The following is a 16627-nucleotide window of genomic DNA, read 5'->3' as shown; positions in this document are numbered from 1 at the left end:
TAAATGGACTGGAAACAGCAGACATGCATTTTACATTTAACAAGAAGGAGGTTTGCAAAGGGATGCCCATGTTTCTATTTTTCTGCTGGGTGATGGATGTTGCAGTCTTGAGTTTGTTTCAGGGTCTACTTTAGTCTTCTTAATTCCCTGTAGCAGTCAAAAACACTTAATGCACCACTTCATACTTTGTAAACAATGATCAGGTAGCTAATGTAATGTAGCATGTTTTGGCTTGCCATTGCCATTAACTAGTAAGGCTTGGATAAGCAGCTTTGGCCTAAAATACTTAATACCACAAACAAATAAGCTCCCCATTTGTTTGGCTTGAAAGGGCAAAAAATGATCACACTGCTTGTTCAGCTGTGCGTGAAATATTCTTTACCCCACAAAGGGGAAAGAAACCTAGTGAAATTCATGTTGATGTACCAAGTGCCTGATCTGGCAGTGTTGTTTGAATGTTTTATTTTAAAAGGCTACTACTGCTTGACAAAACCTGGTGATTCCTTCCATGATTTATAAAAAAAAGCTTGTTTGATTGGTGACTCTGTCTGGTTTCAATCTCCTGTAGTTGGTTTTTGCTATATATATATATATATACATTTTATTTTATGTAGCTCCATGTCACATTGCTCATTTGCTTGTATGCTGTTCAGTGGAATTCTGGATGTGACTGCATCACTGTGGTGGAGACTTTCGTTCCAACCTCATAACTCTTATCTTCATTTGTTTGTCCCTTAGACCTGAGAGCATGGCCTCACTTCTGCCCTTTAGCCCCAGAACGCCCTTAGCCCCAGGGGTAAAATATTTTGAGATGCCCAAAACAAAGATGGATCAGGCAGAATCAAGGCCAACAATGACATTTCCTAATGTCCAGCCAACACTCCCTCCCTTCACTTCTCCACCTATGCAAAACCCTGATTTTCAAGTCAAGGAGCTTCTGTCTAACCCAAGAAGTCACTTGTCCAAGATGTCCTTTCAGTTAGGGAATCAAATAGCCCAACCAGAGCCTGTTCAACATATGCCCCTTTCTCCTGCCAACCCCCTACCTATTTCCAGATCACTCCAGGCATCTTTGTTGCACTTGCCTCAAATTGCTACATCTGACACAAAACGGATAGGGAGGATAGGAGTGGGGCATAAAAAAGAAGCTGTAACAATGGATTTGGGGTAAGTGTGGCATGGTGGTCTGTCAGCTACATCCCTCCCATCCAATAGTGTTGAAATTGCATCAAAGTTCTTATCAATGTAAACTCCTGCAATGAAAAGTAAATCATGAATAAAGATTTGTAGATTTTGGTTGGGCTTTTTTTTAAATTCTAAAGCACTTCAGTGTTTTTGTTCTGACATCTATCTTTGGTATCCCCTACTCCTTTAGAAATGAGAGCATGGCTGCCTCAGTGTCATCTTGTGTCAGAGAAGGCAATTCTGCTTTTTCTTCAATGGTGATGAACAAAACGCCAGAAGCTCAGTCTGGAGAGTCATCCGTTGTAAGAAACTCACAGTGGAAGAAGCCACAAAGAGAGACTCTAAAAATCAATCCTGCTGTTCCAATTCCCATTATGGATAAGAAAATCATATGCGACACACCTGCCTCTGACCAGGTCACTTCAAGATTGGATTCTCATTCTGGGTTCCTCTCAGTACAGCAGCATACAACAAACACATTATCAGAGCAAATGGATGAATCTAATTTGAATTTTGCATCCTCTTCCACAAAAAGCATTGGTGTGCCTGATGTAGACTCTGCTCCAGAACATTCTACTGAGAAAGAGGGAACAGAAAATGCGGTTTGGTCTATGGATAAGAGACCATTGTGTGAAAGAGATAGGAGAATTACACAGGAACTTGTGTTACCAAGTTCTACAGTTTGTACTGAAGAAAACAGTGTGTACATATCAAAGGTGGAACTTGGTCCATTGTGTACGGGGGGGAGTTCTAATTCTCATTTACCATCCACTTCACAGCCTGAAGCTCAGATGGAAGGAGCACTGAGAGAGCCAAGTATGATGCAGTTATTATCAAGTTGCCCACAGTATTCCAATATTCCTGGCATGCCATCTTTCCATCAGTCACAAGTTATAGCTTGGACTCATGATGGGAGTTTATTGTTTCAAAAGTTATGCAGCAAGAGATTGCCATTACTCCTGTATTCAGATTATGTTCGTTCCCTTTATGGGGATAGTACAGAAATTGCAAAAATGGTGGACCTAACACCATCCTGCACCAGGTCTGGTAGTATTCCTGGATTCCCATCTGCTCTAAAACGTGAGCCAAACATGGCTCACCTTTTACCCACATGTCCCAGAATTTGCAGGGTTCCAGGTATAGCTTCTGCTGGATCAGCAATTGGATATGAAAAGATTGTTTGGGACAGATGTTCTCTGTGGAAGAAACCGTTGCAGTTAAAAGGAACATTTGTTTCACACATTTGTTCTGTTCAGGAGCAAGCTGTTAGTGATACCAATATGATTAAAATTATGGTGGCCATGTTGCCAACATGCTCTAGAAAGGCAAGTATTCCAGGGTTTCCTTCTGCACCACTGCAGAAGGCTCCATTTACTCCAAGTATGGCCAGTCTTCTCCCTACATGCCCCAAACAGTCGAGGATAGCAGGTATGCCATTTAGACAAAATGTTACTGCATATAATGACAACTGGCATATTTTGAGGGAATTCAAATTTGGTAGATCATTGAGAAGTAACTGTGTTCTGGTTCAGGAAAACTTAAATGTGGATAAAGAACAAATAAAACATATGGTAAATATGTTACCTTCTTGTCCCTGGAAGGCAACCATTTCTGGTTTTCCCTCTGCACCACGAAAAGAGCACACTGTGCCTGATTCTTCATCTGCACCAGGGCAAGAACCTTGCATGGCTAACTTTTTGCCTACTTGCCCAAGAAAAACCAGAGTTATTGGTTTACCTTCGAAGGAGCCAATTATTGCTCAAACTGAAGGTTTGGATATGACCAGGCATATTTTGCTGGAGAAGCCTTTAAGGAAAGTGAAAGTTGTGATTCAAGATATTTTCCCAGTTGCTGCTCAGTATCTAGAAAAGGGAGAAATACTCAGTTCTGTGGCCATGTTGCCATCATGTCCTGTAAAAAGTTGCCTTCTCGGTATTCCTACAGGACCCCAGAAGCTATTACCAAGTACTGTCAGTCTTGTGCCTACATGCCCTAAACAGACCAAAATTCCTGGTATGCCATCTCAAGATCAAAAGAATTCAGAGAACACAGATTGGCATACCTTAAGGAGATTAATAAACAAGAGACCAGAGAAGAAAACACACGCTTACATAGTTCAGTGGAAAGCAAAAGACAGCGAGAGCCTTAAACATATGGCAGATATGTTGATAAGTTGTCCACAAAAAGCCAAAGTTTTTGGCTTACCCTCTGCTCCACGACAAGAACCGAGTATGGTTAATGTAATGCCCTCCTGCCCCAGACATAGTGGAGTCCTTGGTTTGCCTTCAAAGACTGGGCAAAAACTTTGCTTGTCCAGCTGTGAGGAATGGTTTGCTTATAAAAGATTACAGTTCAAGAAACCATATATCAAAAGGGAGGTGCAGATTCTAAATGCAGTTTTGGCTTTTGATAAGAACACTGTTGAAACTATGAGTGCGATGTTACCCTCTTGCCCTGAGAATGCTAGTGTACCCGGGTTTCCCTCTGCTCAGACAGCGACATTTGCTGATGGCCCAACTATGGTGAATTTATTGCCTAGTTGTGCGAAGGAATCCAGAATTCCTGGAATGCCAATTAAAAACACTGTCAAACAATTAGAGTGGCAAATAGAAAGAAAGTCGTTGCTCCCCCCAAAGGAGAAATCTCTTGTTAAATTACATTTAGAGGATGTTAATATGTTCTATCTTGATTGTGATACGATAATAGATATGGTATCCATATTGCCCTCCTGTCCACGGACAACCTGTTTACCAGGCTTTCCATCAGTACCATGTCAGACGTTGGTAGATATACCAAGTGTGACCGATCTGCTGCCTACTTGTCCAAGGCGTTCCAGAGTTTGTGGAATACCCTCTAGATCCCACAGTGAGTCTGATGAAGCAGAATGGAATGCAGACAAAAGATCAGTATGGGAAAGGCCATTAACAAACCCAGGGAAATTGTCAGTAATACATGACCATAAGATGTATTTTAAAGAAAAGGCATTAATTAGAATTATGGTATCAATGTTGCCACCTTGTCCCAAACACTCTAATATTCATGGAATTCCCTCGAAGGTAGGAGAGGGACCAGTGGAAGCTTTGATGAAAGAGGCTCCCAGTATGTTTAAATCCCTAGCCACTTTCCCAAAACATGGCAAAGTTCCAGGTCTACCTGCAAAGAATAGTGCAAAAGAAAATGATGGCTGGCATGTGGACAGAGGATCAGTTTGGGAAAAGCCATTCAACAGAAGGTATGGAGTTGTTTACCAGGACTTAACAGCTAAGGAACTGTCATATAGGGACAAAAAAGTAATGCTGAGTATGCTTCCATCCTGTCCACGACAAGCCCTGAACCCTGGCTTTCCATCCACTCTACAACTTCAAGCTGTTGATGCCATAGTAGAAAAAAATCCAGACATGGTGCAGTTGCTGCCATGCTGCCCAAGAAAGTCAAGTATCATTGGTTTCCCCTCAAGAGTGTTAAGAGTTTCTGATTCTGAAGTAGGGGACTGGCCATCAGTGATGATAAGGATACATGGCTGCTGTCCATTTCACAAAAATTATGGTTCTCCTTACAAAGATATAATGAAGGCAATTCCTTCTTTGGAAGCTTCTTGTTCAAACATTGCTCTCAGTTCTGGTGTCACAGCAGTTCCACAGTCTGAGGTAGAATGGCTTCCAAATATGGTAAACACTGTGCCATCTTGCCCAGAGAAAACCTCTATTCCGGGTGTGCCATCAACACATGTGCACCATTCAGATCAGAGGTGGCCAGTTAAAACACTACCATTGGTGGATTCAGGAACAAAAATAATTGAAACTGAAAACGTGATGGGTCAACAGCTGTCACTGGAAGATCAACCATTTTGTGAAGTTTCTCTCAGAGAGAGATCAATGAAGTTTATATTCCCCAGCCAAGATGTACCAGAGGATGCACAAGAAAGACTTTTGACAATTGATCCATCAACATGTCCCAGGAAGGCCATTGTCAGAGACTTCCCATCGTCAAATTCTGAAATCCAAGTGGATGAGCCATACCCTAGAGTTAGCAGGACTGAGATGTTATGGGATGAGGCCAGTCCAACCAGATTAGATCTGGATGCAAAGAAAGCAAAATATGATGTGAGCTCACCTCTGGAGATGCATAAAGATGAACGGGGCTTTTGGATACCAACTGAGGCAGAAGTAGCCGTTCTAGAAAAAGGGTGAGTGAGTTGCAGAGCTGAAATTGTAGTCATCTCTGTGGTGTGAGTGGGTTAGTTTTTGAAACATTTGCCTTTCAATTCTGTTTTCAGAAACTTGCACTGCAGAATATGGCACTCCATTCCTGACATGCCATTATTCTTGAGTGTCAGGAAGAGGTGGGTTGTCTTGGTTTGCACAGTGATGCAGTGATGTGATGCAGTTCCACAACTATGCATTTGCACTGTATCAACAGCATCTGGCTTAATTTGCATTTGCCATGTGTGTTATACCTTCTATAGCAGAGTTATTCTGTGGTTTGCCAAATTTGTACAGATTTTTCCCTTTTGACACTTGTTATTGTTTCAGCCATTTTTGTCCTCATTTGTGTACTCAAGAAAGACAGATATCACTGTATGGGATGGGGGATACTGTTGGCATAAAATCCTAAACTGCTGATGTCACTGTAGAACATCATGGTTTTGTTGTCCTTTGAAGAGTCAAATAAAACAGTTTCTGTAGAGATGATGTTACAGTCAGGCACAGGAAGGGGTATCATTACTATGTATTTTTACAGTGTGGATCAAGGTTGAGTGAGATATTCTGAGAGTGGTGTGGTAAAGTGTCAGAGCGACTAATACTTGATCTCTGCTCTTGTTGGATTGATCGACGTGTAGTCATGTGTTGCATGGTTTAATTTCTAATGTCCTCTTGAGGTAGGCTTATTTCTTACTGTTCATAGTCCAGTCATAGCTGTTACAGAGCAAAATTGGTTGCCATATAAAAACAAAATAATAACAAAACAGCAGCAGAATACAGAAAAAGTCAGTTTGGAAATCCAACTAAATACAAGTCAACACAGTGGTGTATAACACCATCATCATCTACATCTGTGTGAGTGAAATTCGTAATATAAACAAATGTATCTATTATTTTCATGAAAAAATACAGTTCAATATTAATTTCCAGATATTTGTTCTTTATTTTTATGTGGCACAACACTGAGGATTATAGGGATACCCTGTGAAAAATACTTCTGTTGAATGATATAAAATATTGTTTTTACCCAGTAATAATGCTGGTTTTACAGCACTGGCTGTTATAAGAGTAGTTATAGAGTCAACCTAAGCAAGTACTGTTGCATGATGTGTTTTGTGCTTGCAGGGGTGCAGCTTTTTAACTCTAACAGAGGTTACAGGCTGGAGTGTGTTTGGACTGAATAGCATTTGTTGAAATTGCATGCATGAAAGTAAAATACCTATTTTAATTATGATGAAATACTCGTATTACGGTTTTATATTAATTTACCATATGTAAATTAGTTGTCGTTGTACTCTGAAGTGAAGCACTGATTACCTCTCATTGACTGAGGTACATTGAAAGACTTGCTTTGTATTGTGATGAAAATATGTTGAAGTACAGTGTTGATTATGGGAATGCTCTAATACCCTATTATTATTTGGCATCTTTCTACAGTAAAGTTATGTATAACTTGTATTTACCTTCTCTTTAGACATGAAAACATGGTTTCACTGCAGCCATCATGCCCAATTATTGCTGGTGCAGCAGAACTCCCATCCACCCAAATAAATATTGCTGAACAGCAGTTAGAAAAACATTCTACAGACAGGACCATACTATGGGAGGAGCTACCAAAGGCGAGTACAGAAAAATGTCCTACAGACAGGATCATTCTGTGGGAGGAACTACCAAAGGCAACTACAGAGATAACTAAAGATGCATCAGAGGAAGAAAGGGAAATGATGAAAGAAATGGTGGTCCCATCATTCTCTGGTGCTGCCATAAACACAAGTCTCCCTTCCATGATGTGGAACAGTTATGATGAAATGGCAAAGACAGAAGCTGGGACAGTAGATATGATACCGATATGCCCAACAGTCAGTGGCATATTTGAATTTCCTGATTCTAAACAAATAAATGAATGCCTACTGGATAGCCAGTCTACTTGGGAAAAGCCATCAAATCATGATGAAAATATAAATACTGAGTGTGCTCTTCATTTAAAAGGACATGCAAATCTAGTAGAACAAAAGGTGGGAAAAAAGTCTTCCTGTCCTACAAAGACTAGTGCACAATCTGTGCCATATTTTGTGAATCCTAAAATTGAGTACAAACAGTCCACATTCTTGGAAACCTGTTCCAGTGTGACAAACATTGCTGGCATGCCATCCAAATTTCCTGTAAATGAAAATCACTGGCTTATAGATCAAAAGCAACTCTGGGAGAAACCACCAAAAATGAAGGAACTATCACTGGCATGTGCATCAAAGGATGATGAAAAGAACAAGATACGAATGGTTTCACTGGTGCCAACTTGTCCCAGAGAGGCCAGAAATCCAGGGTTCCCATCTGTACTACAACACAATTTTGTCTTTCATGGATCAAGTATGGTGGATATTTATCCCTGTTGTCCTAATGTGTCCAGTATACCTGGTTCACCATCTATCAGTGAAGCCGATAACAGATCATGGGTATCTAAACAGGAGCTTCTTTTGGAGAAGAAAAGGAAAACTGAGCTTGTTGTCATGTCGGTATCACCAAAAGAGAAGGATGAAATTGAACAAATGGGAGCTTTGGTACCAACTTGCCCAAAACATTCTTGCATACCAGGCATCCCCTCAATTTTACAACCTACTATGTCTCATCGTGGATCAGATATGATGAGCCTTTTAGGCTCATGCCCCCAAACCTCTTGTATTGAAGGTATTCCATCATTGGTGGAGAATTTGACCAAAAGCTGGGAAACAGATTACAAATGTGTAGGGGTAACACTGACAAAAAAAATCAACACAGTCATGATTGAAGATAAACCTTATAATGATGAAATAAAAGCTATGTCAGCTTTAGCCCCAACTTGTCCAAAAGAAGCTAGTATCTCTGGATTTCCATCTGCTCCGGAACCTACAGCAATCTATAATGGATCTAGTGGGGTCAATCTCCTTCCATCTTGCCCAGCTGTGTCCAGCTTGGCTGGTTTTCCATCCATGCAGGAAGCTGACAGCAAAGACTGGAACACTATTCATCAGACATTATGGGAGAGGGAAAATAAAAAGGGGTCTGTATTACTTTTGGAGAACAACAAAATAGACAAAGACATGACAGGAATCATTTCTATTGTACCAAGTTGCCCAAGAGAATCCAGCATCCCTGGCTTTCCCTCTGTACCACAACCCAGAGTGATTCATGTTGCTGACATGCCAAGAATGGTCAATCTTTCAAGCTCATGCTCAAAAATGTCACGAATACCAGGGTTTCCATCATCTGATAATTCAAAAGAGTGGGCAGTGAGCAGGGAGCCACTATTTGAATCAAGAATGAAAGAAAAGCAGGTGTCACTGATCGATAGATGTGAAAGAGATAAGAGAACAATAAAAACAATGTTTTCCCTTGTACCATCTTGTCCAAAAGAGGCACAGACATCAGGATTCCCCTCTCATCCAAATCCCCTAACTATGTATTGTGCACCAAATATTATCAGCCTTTTTTCATTGTGCCCCCAAGTTTCAAAGATACCAGGATTCCCATCAGTTGAAGGGAATATCAGTGTAGGATGGCTAACAGAACAAGGGTCATTGTTGAAGAGGCTACCAAAGAAGGGGGTTGTATTTGACACATCAAATGAGAACAAGAAGAAAATGAAGAATATGGTTTTCTGTGTACCATCCTGTCCTAAAGTGTCTAGTATTCCCGGTTTCCCATCTATACCAAATCCCAAAGCTGTGTATTATGGCCAAAATGTAGTAAACCTCCTTCCTTCGTGCCCCCAATTTTCTACCATACCAGGATTTCCATCATCTGATCATTCAAAAGAGTGGGCAGTGAGCAGGGAGCCACTATTTGAATCAAGAATGAAAGAAAAGCAGGTGTCACTGATCGACAGATGTGAAAGAGATAAGAGAACAATGAAAACAATGTTTTCCCTTGTACCATCTTGTCCAAAAGAGGCACGGACATCAGGATTCCCCTCTCATCCAAATCCCCTAACTATGTATTGTGCACCAAATATTATCAGCCTTTTTTCATTGTGCCCTCAAGTTTCAAATATACCAGGATTCCCATCAGTTGAAGAAAATATCAGTGTAGGATGGGTAACAGAACAGGGGTCATTGTTGAAGAGGCTACCAAAGAAGGGGGTTGTATTTGACACATCAAATGAGAACAAGAAGAAAATGAAGAACATGGTTTTCTGCGTACCATCCTGTCCTAAAGTGTCTAGTATTCCCGGTTTCCCATCTATTCCAAATCCCAAAGCTGTGTATTATGGCCAAAATGTAGTAAACCTCCTTCCTTCGTGCCCCCAATTTTCTACCATACCAGGATTTCCATCATCTGATCATTCAAAGGAGTGGGCAGTGAGCAGGGAGCCACTATTTGAATCAAGAATGAAAGAAAAGCAGGTGTCACTGATCGACAGATGTGAAAGAGATAAGAGAACAATGAAAACAATGTTTTCCCTTGTACCATCTTGTCCAAAAGAGGCACGGACATCAGGATTCCCCTCTCATCCAAATCCCCTAACTATGTATTGTGCACCAAATATTATCAGCCTTTTTTCATTGTGCCCCCAAGTTTCAAATATACCAGGATTCCCATCAGTTGAAGAAAATATCAGTGTAGGATGGGTAACAGAACAGGGGTCATTGTTGAAGAGGCTACCAAAGAAGGGGGTTGTATTTGACACATCAAATGAGAACAAGAAGAAAATGAAGAACATGGTTTTCTGCGTACCATCCTGTCCTAAAGTGTCTAGTATTCCCGGTTTCCCATCTATTCCAAATCCCAAAGTTGTGTATTATGGCCTAAATGTAGTAAACCTCCTTCCTTTGTGCCCCCAAGTTTCTACCATACCTGGATTTTCATCAGTTGAAGGACACAAAGAAGAGGGATGGGTTGCTGAGCTGGGTTTATTGATGCACAAACCACAAAAGAACATTCGGTTTAGGATCAACAGCTCACCAGTTAACATAGACAAACCAAACAACATGTTTGCTTTGGTTCCTTCTTGCCCAGGGGCATCAAAGATTCCAGGCTTCCCATCTGTCCTCCAATACAATATGCTGAGTCTTGTACCTGTTTGCCCCAAAGTATCAAGTTTCCCTGGATTTGCATCCTGTGAAGGGGCCTCCAAATTGCATTGGCTTTCTGATCCACACACTTTATATGATAAGCTTCCAAAGGAGACAGTTTTTGTGATTGATGGTCCAAATCAAGACCAAGAAACTATGAAGGCAATGTTGGCCTTAGCACCATCTTGCCCAGAAGCATCCAGAATACCAGGGTTCCCCTCTGCACCTCGGACAAAATCCAAGATTGAACCCAGTATGATAAGTTTTGTACACTGTTGCCCAAGTGCTTCAAGTCTCAAAGGATTTGCATCCATGACAACAATTCCATGCACAGGGTGGCTGACTGAAACAAAACCTGTTTTGATAAAGCCTCAGAGGAAGAATAGGGTGAAAATGATTATGGCACATGCTGGACAGCAACATGTATATTGCTACAACATGAAGAGTATGGTGACATTGGTAACATCCTGCCCAAAAGAGGCTAGAGTATGTGGTTTTCCTTCTGCTCAAGTTGTAAACAAACCACCAAACATGGTCAGCTTATACACATCAGCTCCATGTGTTTCATGTGTCCCAGGTTTTCCATCAGCAAGGATGCTTAGTTCTGAAGGTATGAATATACAAACTATGGCAACACACAGCAAAGTCTTGTTTGAGAAGCTGCAGAATGAGAAGATTGTTCTTATTGCAAAATTGCCAGAAAAATATAAACATCAAGATGAAATGAAGTACATGGTAGCAATGGCTTCATCATGTCCACATCTGACTCGAATTCCTGGGTTCCCCAGCAATTCACAATTGAATCCAACAAGAAAAGAAAAAATGACTATTCCATTGCCTTCTTCAACTGAAAAGCATACATTACAAGAATTGCCTCATGCACAATCAACTCAGTCATATCTCAAAGAAGCAAGAATTCCTGGTGTTCCCTCTACATGTATTAGCAGCCCCAGTGAAGCACTTGCATATGGTGAGACATTTCAGTGTTAAGATCTAGGTCACATTCACCTTTCTTTTTCTTGTGTCTTTTCTGGTATTTTACTGTATTTACTTTTATGACAGAGGAGAAATTCAAAGGGATTGCAACGCAAAACATAGACCTTTCTGTAGATAATGGGTAAGTCAAAGAGCCCAGTGCTTTTGCATTGCTTGCTGTGAAAGGGGTCAATCTAGTGCTTGCCTAACATGGACTGCTTGGACCAATACACAGTAGCTTTAGTAACTTGACTATACTGTGCATGGTAACTTTTAGCATCTCTGTGAAAACTGTATTTATATTTTTATTGTGTTGCTACTTGAGTTCTGTGGAAATTATACTTTAAAACCCTTTCCTCAGCGAATCACAAATAGAGAGGATGATAGCAGAGGAAGCCCAAACAGTGAAGAAACCACTGGACACATCAGAGCCAGCAGGCGTCTTAGGTTGGGAAGTATTGGAGGCGGAGGGAACAGTAACAGAAAAACAGACACAATCCTCTATTTCAGCAAAAGAGGAGGATGCTTCAGGATTAGTAAAGGCTATTGTGGGTGTTTTCCACAAAGGGTAAGTGTAAGACTGCTTTGAAACTAATAATGTGTAGCATGCAACACAGTGTGCGTTGATTATTGGTAATCCTAAAGTGAGACAGAATGTTTTGACATATAGCATCAAAAACATCACTAAATTCTTAATGAAATATACTTGTTTGGATTAAAGACTGGTTCCCATTTTGATCTGCTCTTTTGGCACTTCACTTTCACCAAATTGAGTGGATGTTACAGAAAAATACAAGGTCTTAATGTTCTTTGTAATTTTAAGGTTTGTGTTCTCATTGTGTGTGATACTGGGGCGGTACTGAAGCAAAATACTGAGGCCATGGTGATTTTTCATACGCCACTTGTATCATGTATTAAGCACATTTTGTTATCTATTTTTATGCAGATTCTTGACTTCTTGACTTAATGTTATCCAAGTTTGAAACAAAGTAAAACCTAGGCTGCATGGAATGTATTTTTTTCACTATCTCCAAAACTCAATGGTTTCTTTAATTAGATACATGTTTATTGAAACCATTGTTTTTGCATGGTTCCAGGTTTCACTAACTCATTCCAGTATCCATTTCTCACAGTTATGAAACAGTAGCATCCATTTTGGGGCCGTCCAGCTCTACTTTAGCTGAAGTTGATCACCAACTCGAAGCTGTCTCTGCAATGGACCTAAAAGACAAGACGGTGAACCCTTCAGATGAGTGTTTTCCACGTGCAGATGAAACTACTTTCATACAGAAGATAGTTCCTTTAGAGGGCCAGTTTGAGGACATTCACTCCAAACATAGCACTGAATATCCAATAAGTGCTGAGCCCTACATGTTGGACTTGGTAGGTGATCGATCAGTGTCTCCATCACCAACTACAGATAGCGATGATGGGTTTTTGGTTTGTGCAAGCATGAAGAAATGGCCACCTTTGACAGAGGCAGATATCACTGAAATATCAAAGGAAGATGGAGGAGTAGAGGCACAGGAGGCTTCACTTGATCAGTGGCATACAAGTGAGAGATCACTGACAGGGCTGGACTCTGTTCAAAAATCAGTGTACACTGAAGGTTTGTTAAGGCACCAGACTGAGGGAGAACAGAATGAGGTTAGAACAGTGTCAACTTCTTCACAGCTGGATAAAGGGTGAGTGCTGGGGAAAGTGCCCCACTTAAGTGTTTGGTTGCACGGTGTGACAGTGTAAATTTGTGGTGATAACATTGTCTCTTGTTCTGCTTATGAGCGCTTACTACTCTGGAAAATTGTGATGGTCAACTCTTTTAAATAGCCTTAAGGATTGGTATTGTGATGTGGAATGGTAATATTTCTGTTTTTCTAGTGTTGTACATAGGTGTTGTAAACTCAGGGCAACTGTGTCATTGTGTCCTTTATGTGCTTCTGTGTTGTTTTAATGCTAGTACGCATGTACATAAGTAAAGTGGAATATTAAAGGTAATGGTCAGTTGTGTTTTGCAATTTGTAACAAGATTTGGTTGCTGTCTTTTTGGTTGAGCAGATTAATAGTTGGTTGGAGATAAGGTGCATGGTACAACTGTATGACAAAAAGAATAGCAAATTCTGAAGCTTGTCCTTTCTTGTCCTTAAGCCCCCAACAAACAAGCACTGAAGAAATTTCTGCCACTGCCCTACAACCTTCATCAAATATGTCACTGACAGATGCCAATGAACACAGAGAGACACTCTTGGATAAACCTTCAGATGATCATAACCTTAGTCCAGTTGGACCACAAGCTGACATTGCTGTTTCTCAGCGAGGCAGAAAGCCAAAGAGAAAAGTCCCAGATCCTCAACAGAAAGGATGTGATCAAGAAAAAGGCACTGTTCCATTACGACCACTCAGAAGGAAGGATAGTTTAACACCAGACCGCAAACAAAAATCTGATGGTTTGTCTGTCAAGCTCCTCCCTGTGCAGAAACCCATGGATGTCGTCCCTCCTCCTCGTGTAAAAAGAAGAGATGGTAGTTTGCCACCTGAAACATCACAGAAATCTGCTCCTTGCAAGCCTCTGAGGAGAAAAGATAGTGTCACTAGAGACAGAGCTGCTCCAATAACTAATGACCAACAGGATTTGAATGCCCAAGTCAGTTCTGCTTTAAAAACTTCTGATCCTGTGCCCCTTCAACCCTGTGAGAGAAGCTCTGATGTGTCAGGTGCTCTTGAACCTTTACAGAACATTGAAAACCCCAGTCAAATAGCCATTGAAATGATCCCTTCACAATCTGTTGGTAGAGAAGACCAAACTAAACAACACTCTCAAGAAACTAATTTTGTTGGGAGTTCATCTCCACAGCAAGACACAGAATTGGTCTGCTCAAATGACACAGAACAAATCTCTTGTACTCCTGAATGGCTTCAGAAAGACATTACTATATCTGTCCAGGTGTCTTCTGATGGAATTCCTACCTCAGAAACAAAGGGAATTGAAAGTATTGCACCAAAGCCAGAAACTGCTTATGTCTCAATCATCAAAAAGATAGGTCTTCCACAGCGTGGCACGAAATTGCCTTTAAGTAAATCTGGCAAAATTGGCAGTGAAAAGGGAATTACGACACAAAATTTAAATGTTGCAAACAGGGAGTCAGTAAAACTAGTCCAGATTGACAATACTATGAAGGGTGATATGGAAGAAATAAAGCAGTTAAATGTAGCTGGTGACACATCTGTTCATATGATCAACACATCTTCTCAGAAATCAGAGGATGAGAAGGACAAACAAACAACTCTTCCTATCCCAAGACCTCGTGTAAGGAAACGTCTCAGTGGCTCCTTCCCAGATGACTTTACAGTTACAGAGAAGACATCTCAGGCTTCCCATGTGGAGGAGGCACAGGCAGCAAGGAAAGGTAGCCCTAAAGAATTGTCAGTGGTGCAACACAACAAAGGCTTCTCCCTTCTTCATCTGGGTGATCAACATACTATATCTGGAGAAAAGGAGGCTGCTGTACATTTTAGGAGAAGCAGATTGACTATTGAGAGCAATGTCCAGGTAGAGGATCTTGATACTTCAGAGAAGATACCAGGATCCTCAAGCTTGCCTGTACCAAAACCAAGAGTAAAGAAACGTCTCAGTGGTTCATTCCCAGATGACACAACAATTTGTGGTTCACCACCTCCAGGGTTGTCAGACACAGTACCTGACACCACTTGTGATGAACCATTTCAACAGAATGAACAGCCAAGCTTGCCTGTTCCATTGCCACGAGACAAGAAACGTCTCAGTGCAACTTATTCAGATAGCACACCACCTGCAGACGATTTATTCCCCGTACAAACTGAATCCTCTCAGAGAAGGCCAGAGGATACATGGGTCACTAGCCAGGAAACAAAGGAAGGTTCAATATCGTTGGATTCAAGTATGATCTCTGAAGGAGGTTTTGTCACAATCCAAGGAGAAGATTATGTTGCATCAGAGTTGGAACAGGATGCGTTAACAGTATTGGGAGAGGAAGGATTTCCTCAGTCAGACTCAGTAGAAAATACTGACACAGAGAAGGCCCTGGATGAAATAATTGAAGGCTGGACCTTTACAGATAAACCTAGTGTTACAGATGACTCAGAGAAAGCTACAGAGGCAGTACCTGAGGTGGCTGACATTGAAAAAGTCCTGGAAGCAGAGCTTGATAGGTCCATAGCTTCTACTGTTACATCTGTTCAGGATGACTGGCTGCATGTGGGGGATGATAAAGGCAGTGAACCAGTGGAAATAAACTCACAGAAGGAAATGAGGGACGAAGAGTTGGACTTTGGCTTTGTGACTGTAGATGTAGCTGCTGGTTGTTTAGAGGAAGAAAGGTAAGATTAGTCAGTATACATTAAGGAGTGGGGGGCGGGGGGCACTCATAACTGAGATATGTGTGTTTTGCATTTTTTCAACACAATTGAAATTCTCATTTCCCTTAGTTTTCTAATTCTCTAACATTGTCTATGTATGTGGTTTTATTAGCAACATGGTTTGGAAAATCATCAAAAAACAGTGTTTTTTTGTTTAGGACAAATACGATTTCAAAGAAATTGTGGAATTTATTAATCACTTTGCTTTGTTTCTGTGTGTCTTTCCAGGCAAAAAGAGAGAGCTGAAGAATCTTCAGGTCGGTCTGCACCTATGCTTCGTGGCAAGAAGCGTTTTGGTGGTTCTTACCTAGATGACAGCAAGTCACAAGTTTATGGCTTCCACCAAGCCAATGAACCAACAACACCTCAGAAAAGACCTGCAGATGGGGCTGCCTCTTCAGAAGTATGTTAAAGCTGCATTTATGTGTAATGTGTAGGATGTTACAGTAGCGACAGAGTAGGCTACGGTGGAGCCTATGACGTGAGAAAGTGTCAACAGTGTTTCTGTAATTACTTTGAATTTTGTAATTACTCTCACTGCCAGAAGGGAGAGACAAAAGTTTCACACTGCAGGTTTAATAGCCTATAAAGTCCTTCACTGCAATTCCAGCAGCAAAAGTAAAAAAGTGAAAAAGCTCTGGTAAACTGACTGTATGCTACCTGCCCTGCAGATACAGCAGAAGGATAGCAAGTAGCTGGTGAAGGAAGTTAAACATCTAGCCATTTAAGGAGCCAGATATTTTTCTCAGGAGTTGGTAGAGACCCAAGCTGACCTAAAAGGAGAGTGAATATTGGACACCCCAAATGAATGCTAATGTTGCTCTG

The 16627-nt window shown here is 41.0% G+C and overlaps 1 protein-coding gene across 10 annotated transcripts in view; it reads left to right on the top strand.

The window, feature by feature from the left end:
- ehbp1l1a (EH domain binding protein 1-like 1a) overlaps positions 1 to 16627 on the top strand; it is a 63802-nt gene that overhangs the window by 34873 nt on the left and 12302 nt on the right. For 5 of the 10 annotated variants that reach the window (XM_067579195.1, XM_067579192.1, XM_067579191.1 and 2 more), the window contains 9 exons: positions 739 to 1167; positions 1376 to 5371; positions 5462 to 5527; positions 6862 to 11405; positions 11498 to 11552; positions 11772 to 11978; positions 12544 to 13095; positions 13556 to 15763; positions 16031 to 16205. In XM_067579195.1, coding sequence (XP_067435296.1) covers positions 739 to 1167; positions 1376 to 5371; positions 5462 to 5527; positions 6862 to 11405; positions 11498 to 11552; positions 11772 to 11978; positions 12544 to 13095; positions 13556 to 15763; positions 16031 to 16205 — 12232 coding nt within the window. The remainder of the gene's footprint in view (positions 1 to 738; positions 1168 to 1375; positions 5372 to 5461; positions 5528 to 6861; positions 11406 to 11497; positions 11553 to 11771; positions 11979 to 12543; positions 13096 to 13555; positions 15764 to 16030; positions 16206 to 16627) is intronic. The other 5 variants (XM_067579194.1, XM_067579196.1, XM_067579198.1 and 2 more) reach the window with 5 other exon arrangements.

Source organism: Thunnus thynnus, chromosome 22 (assembly GCF_963924715.1).
Source record: "Thunnus thynnus chromosome 22, fThuThy2.1, whole genome shotgun sequence".
Taxonomy (NCBI): Eukaryota; Metazoa; Chordata; class Actinopteri; order Scombriformes; family Scombridae; genus Thunnus; species Thunnus thynnus.
The sequence above is the reverse complement of the archived record's forward strand: the minus strand, read 5'-3'. Positions and strand labels throughout refer to the sequence as shown.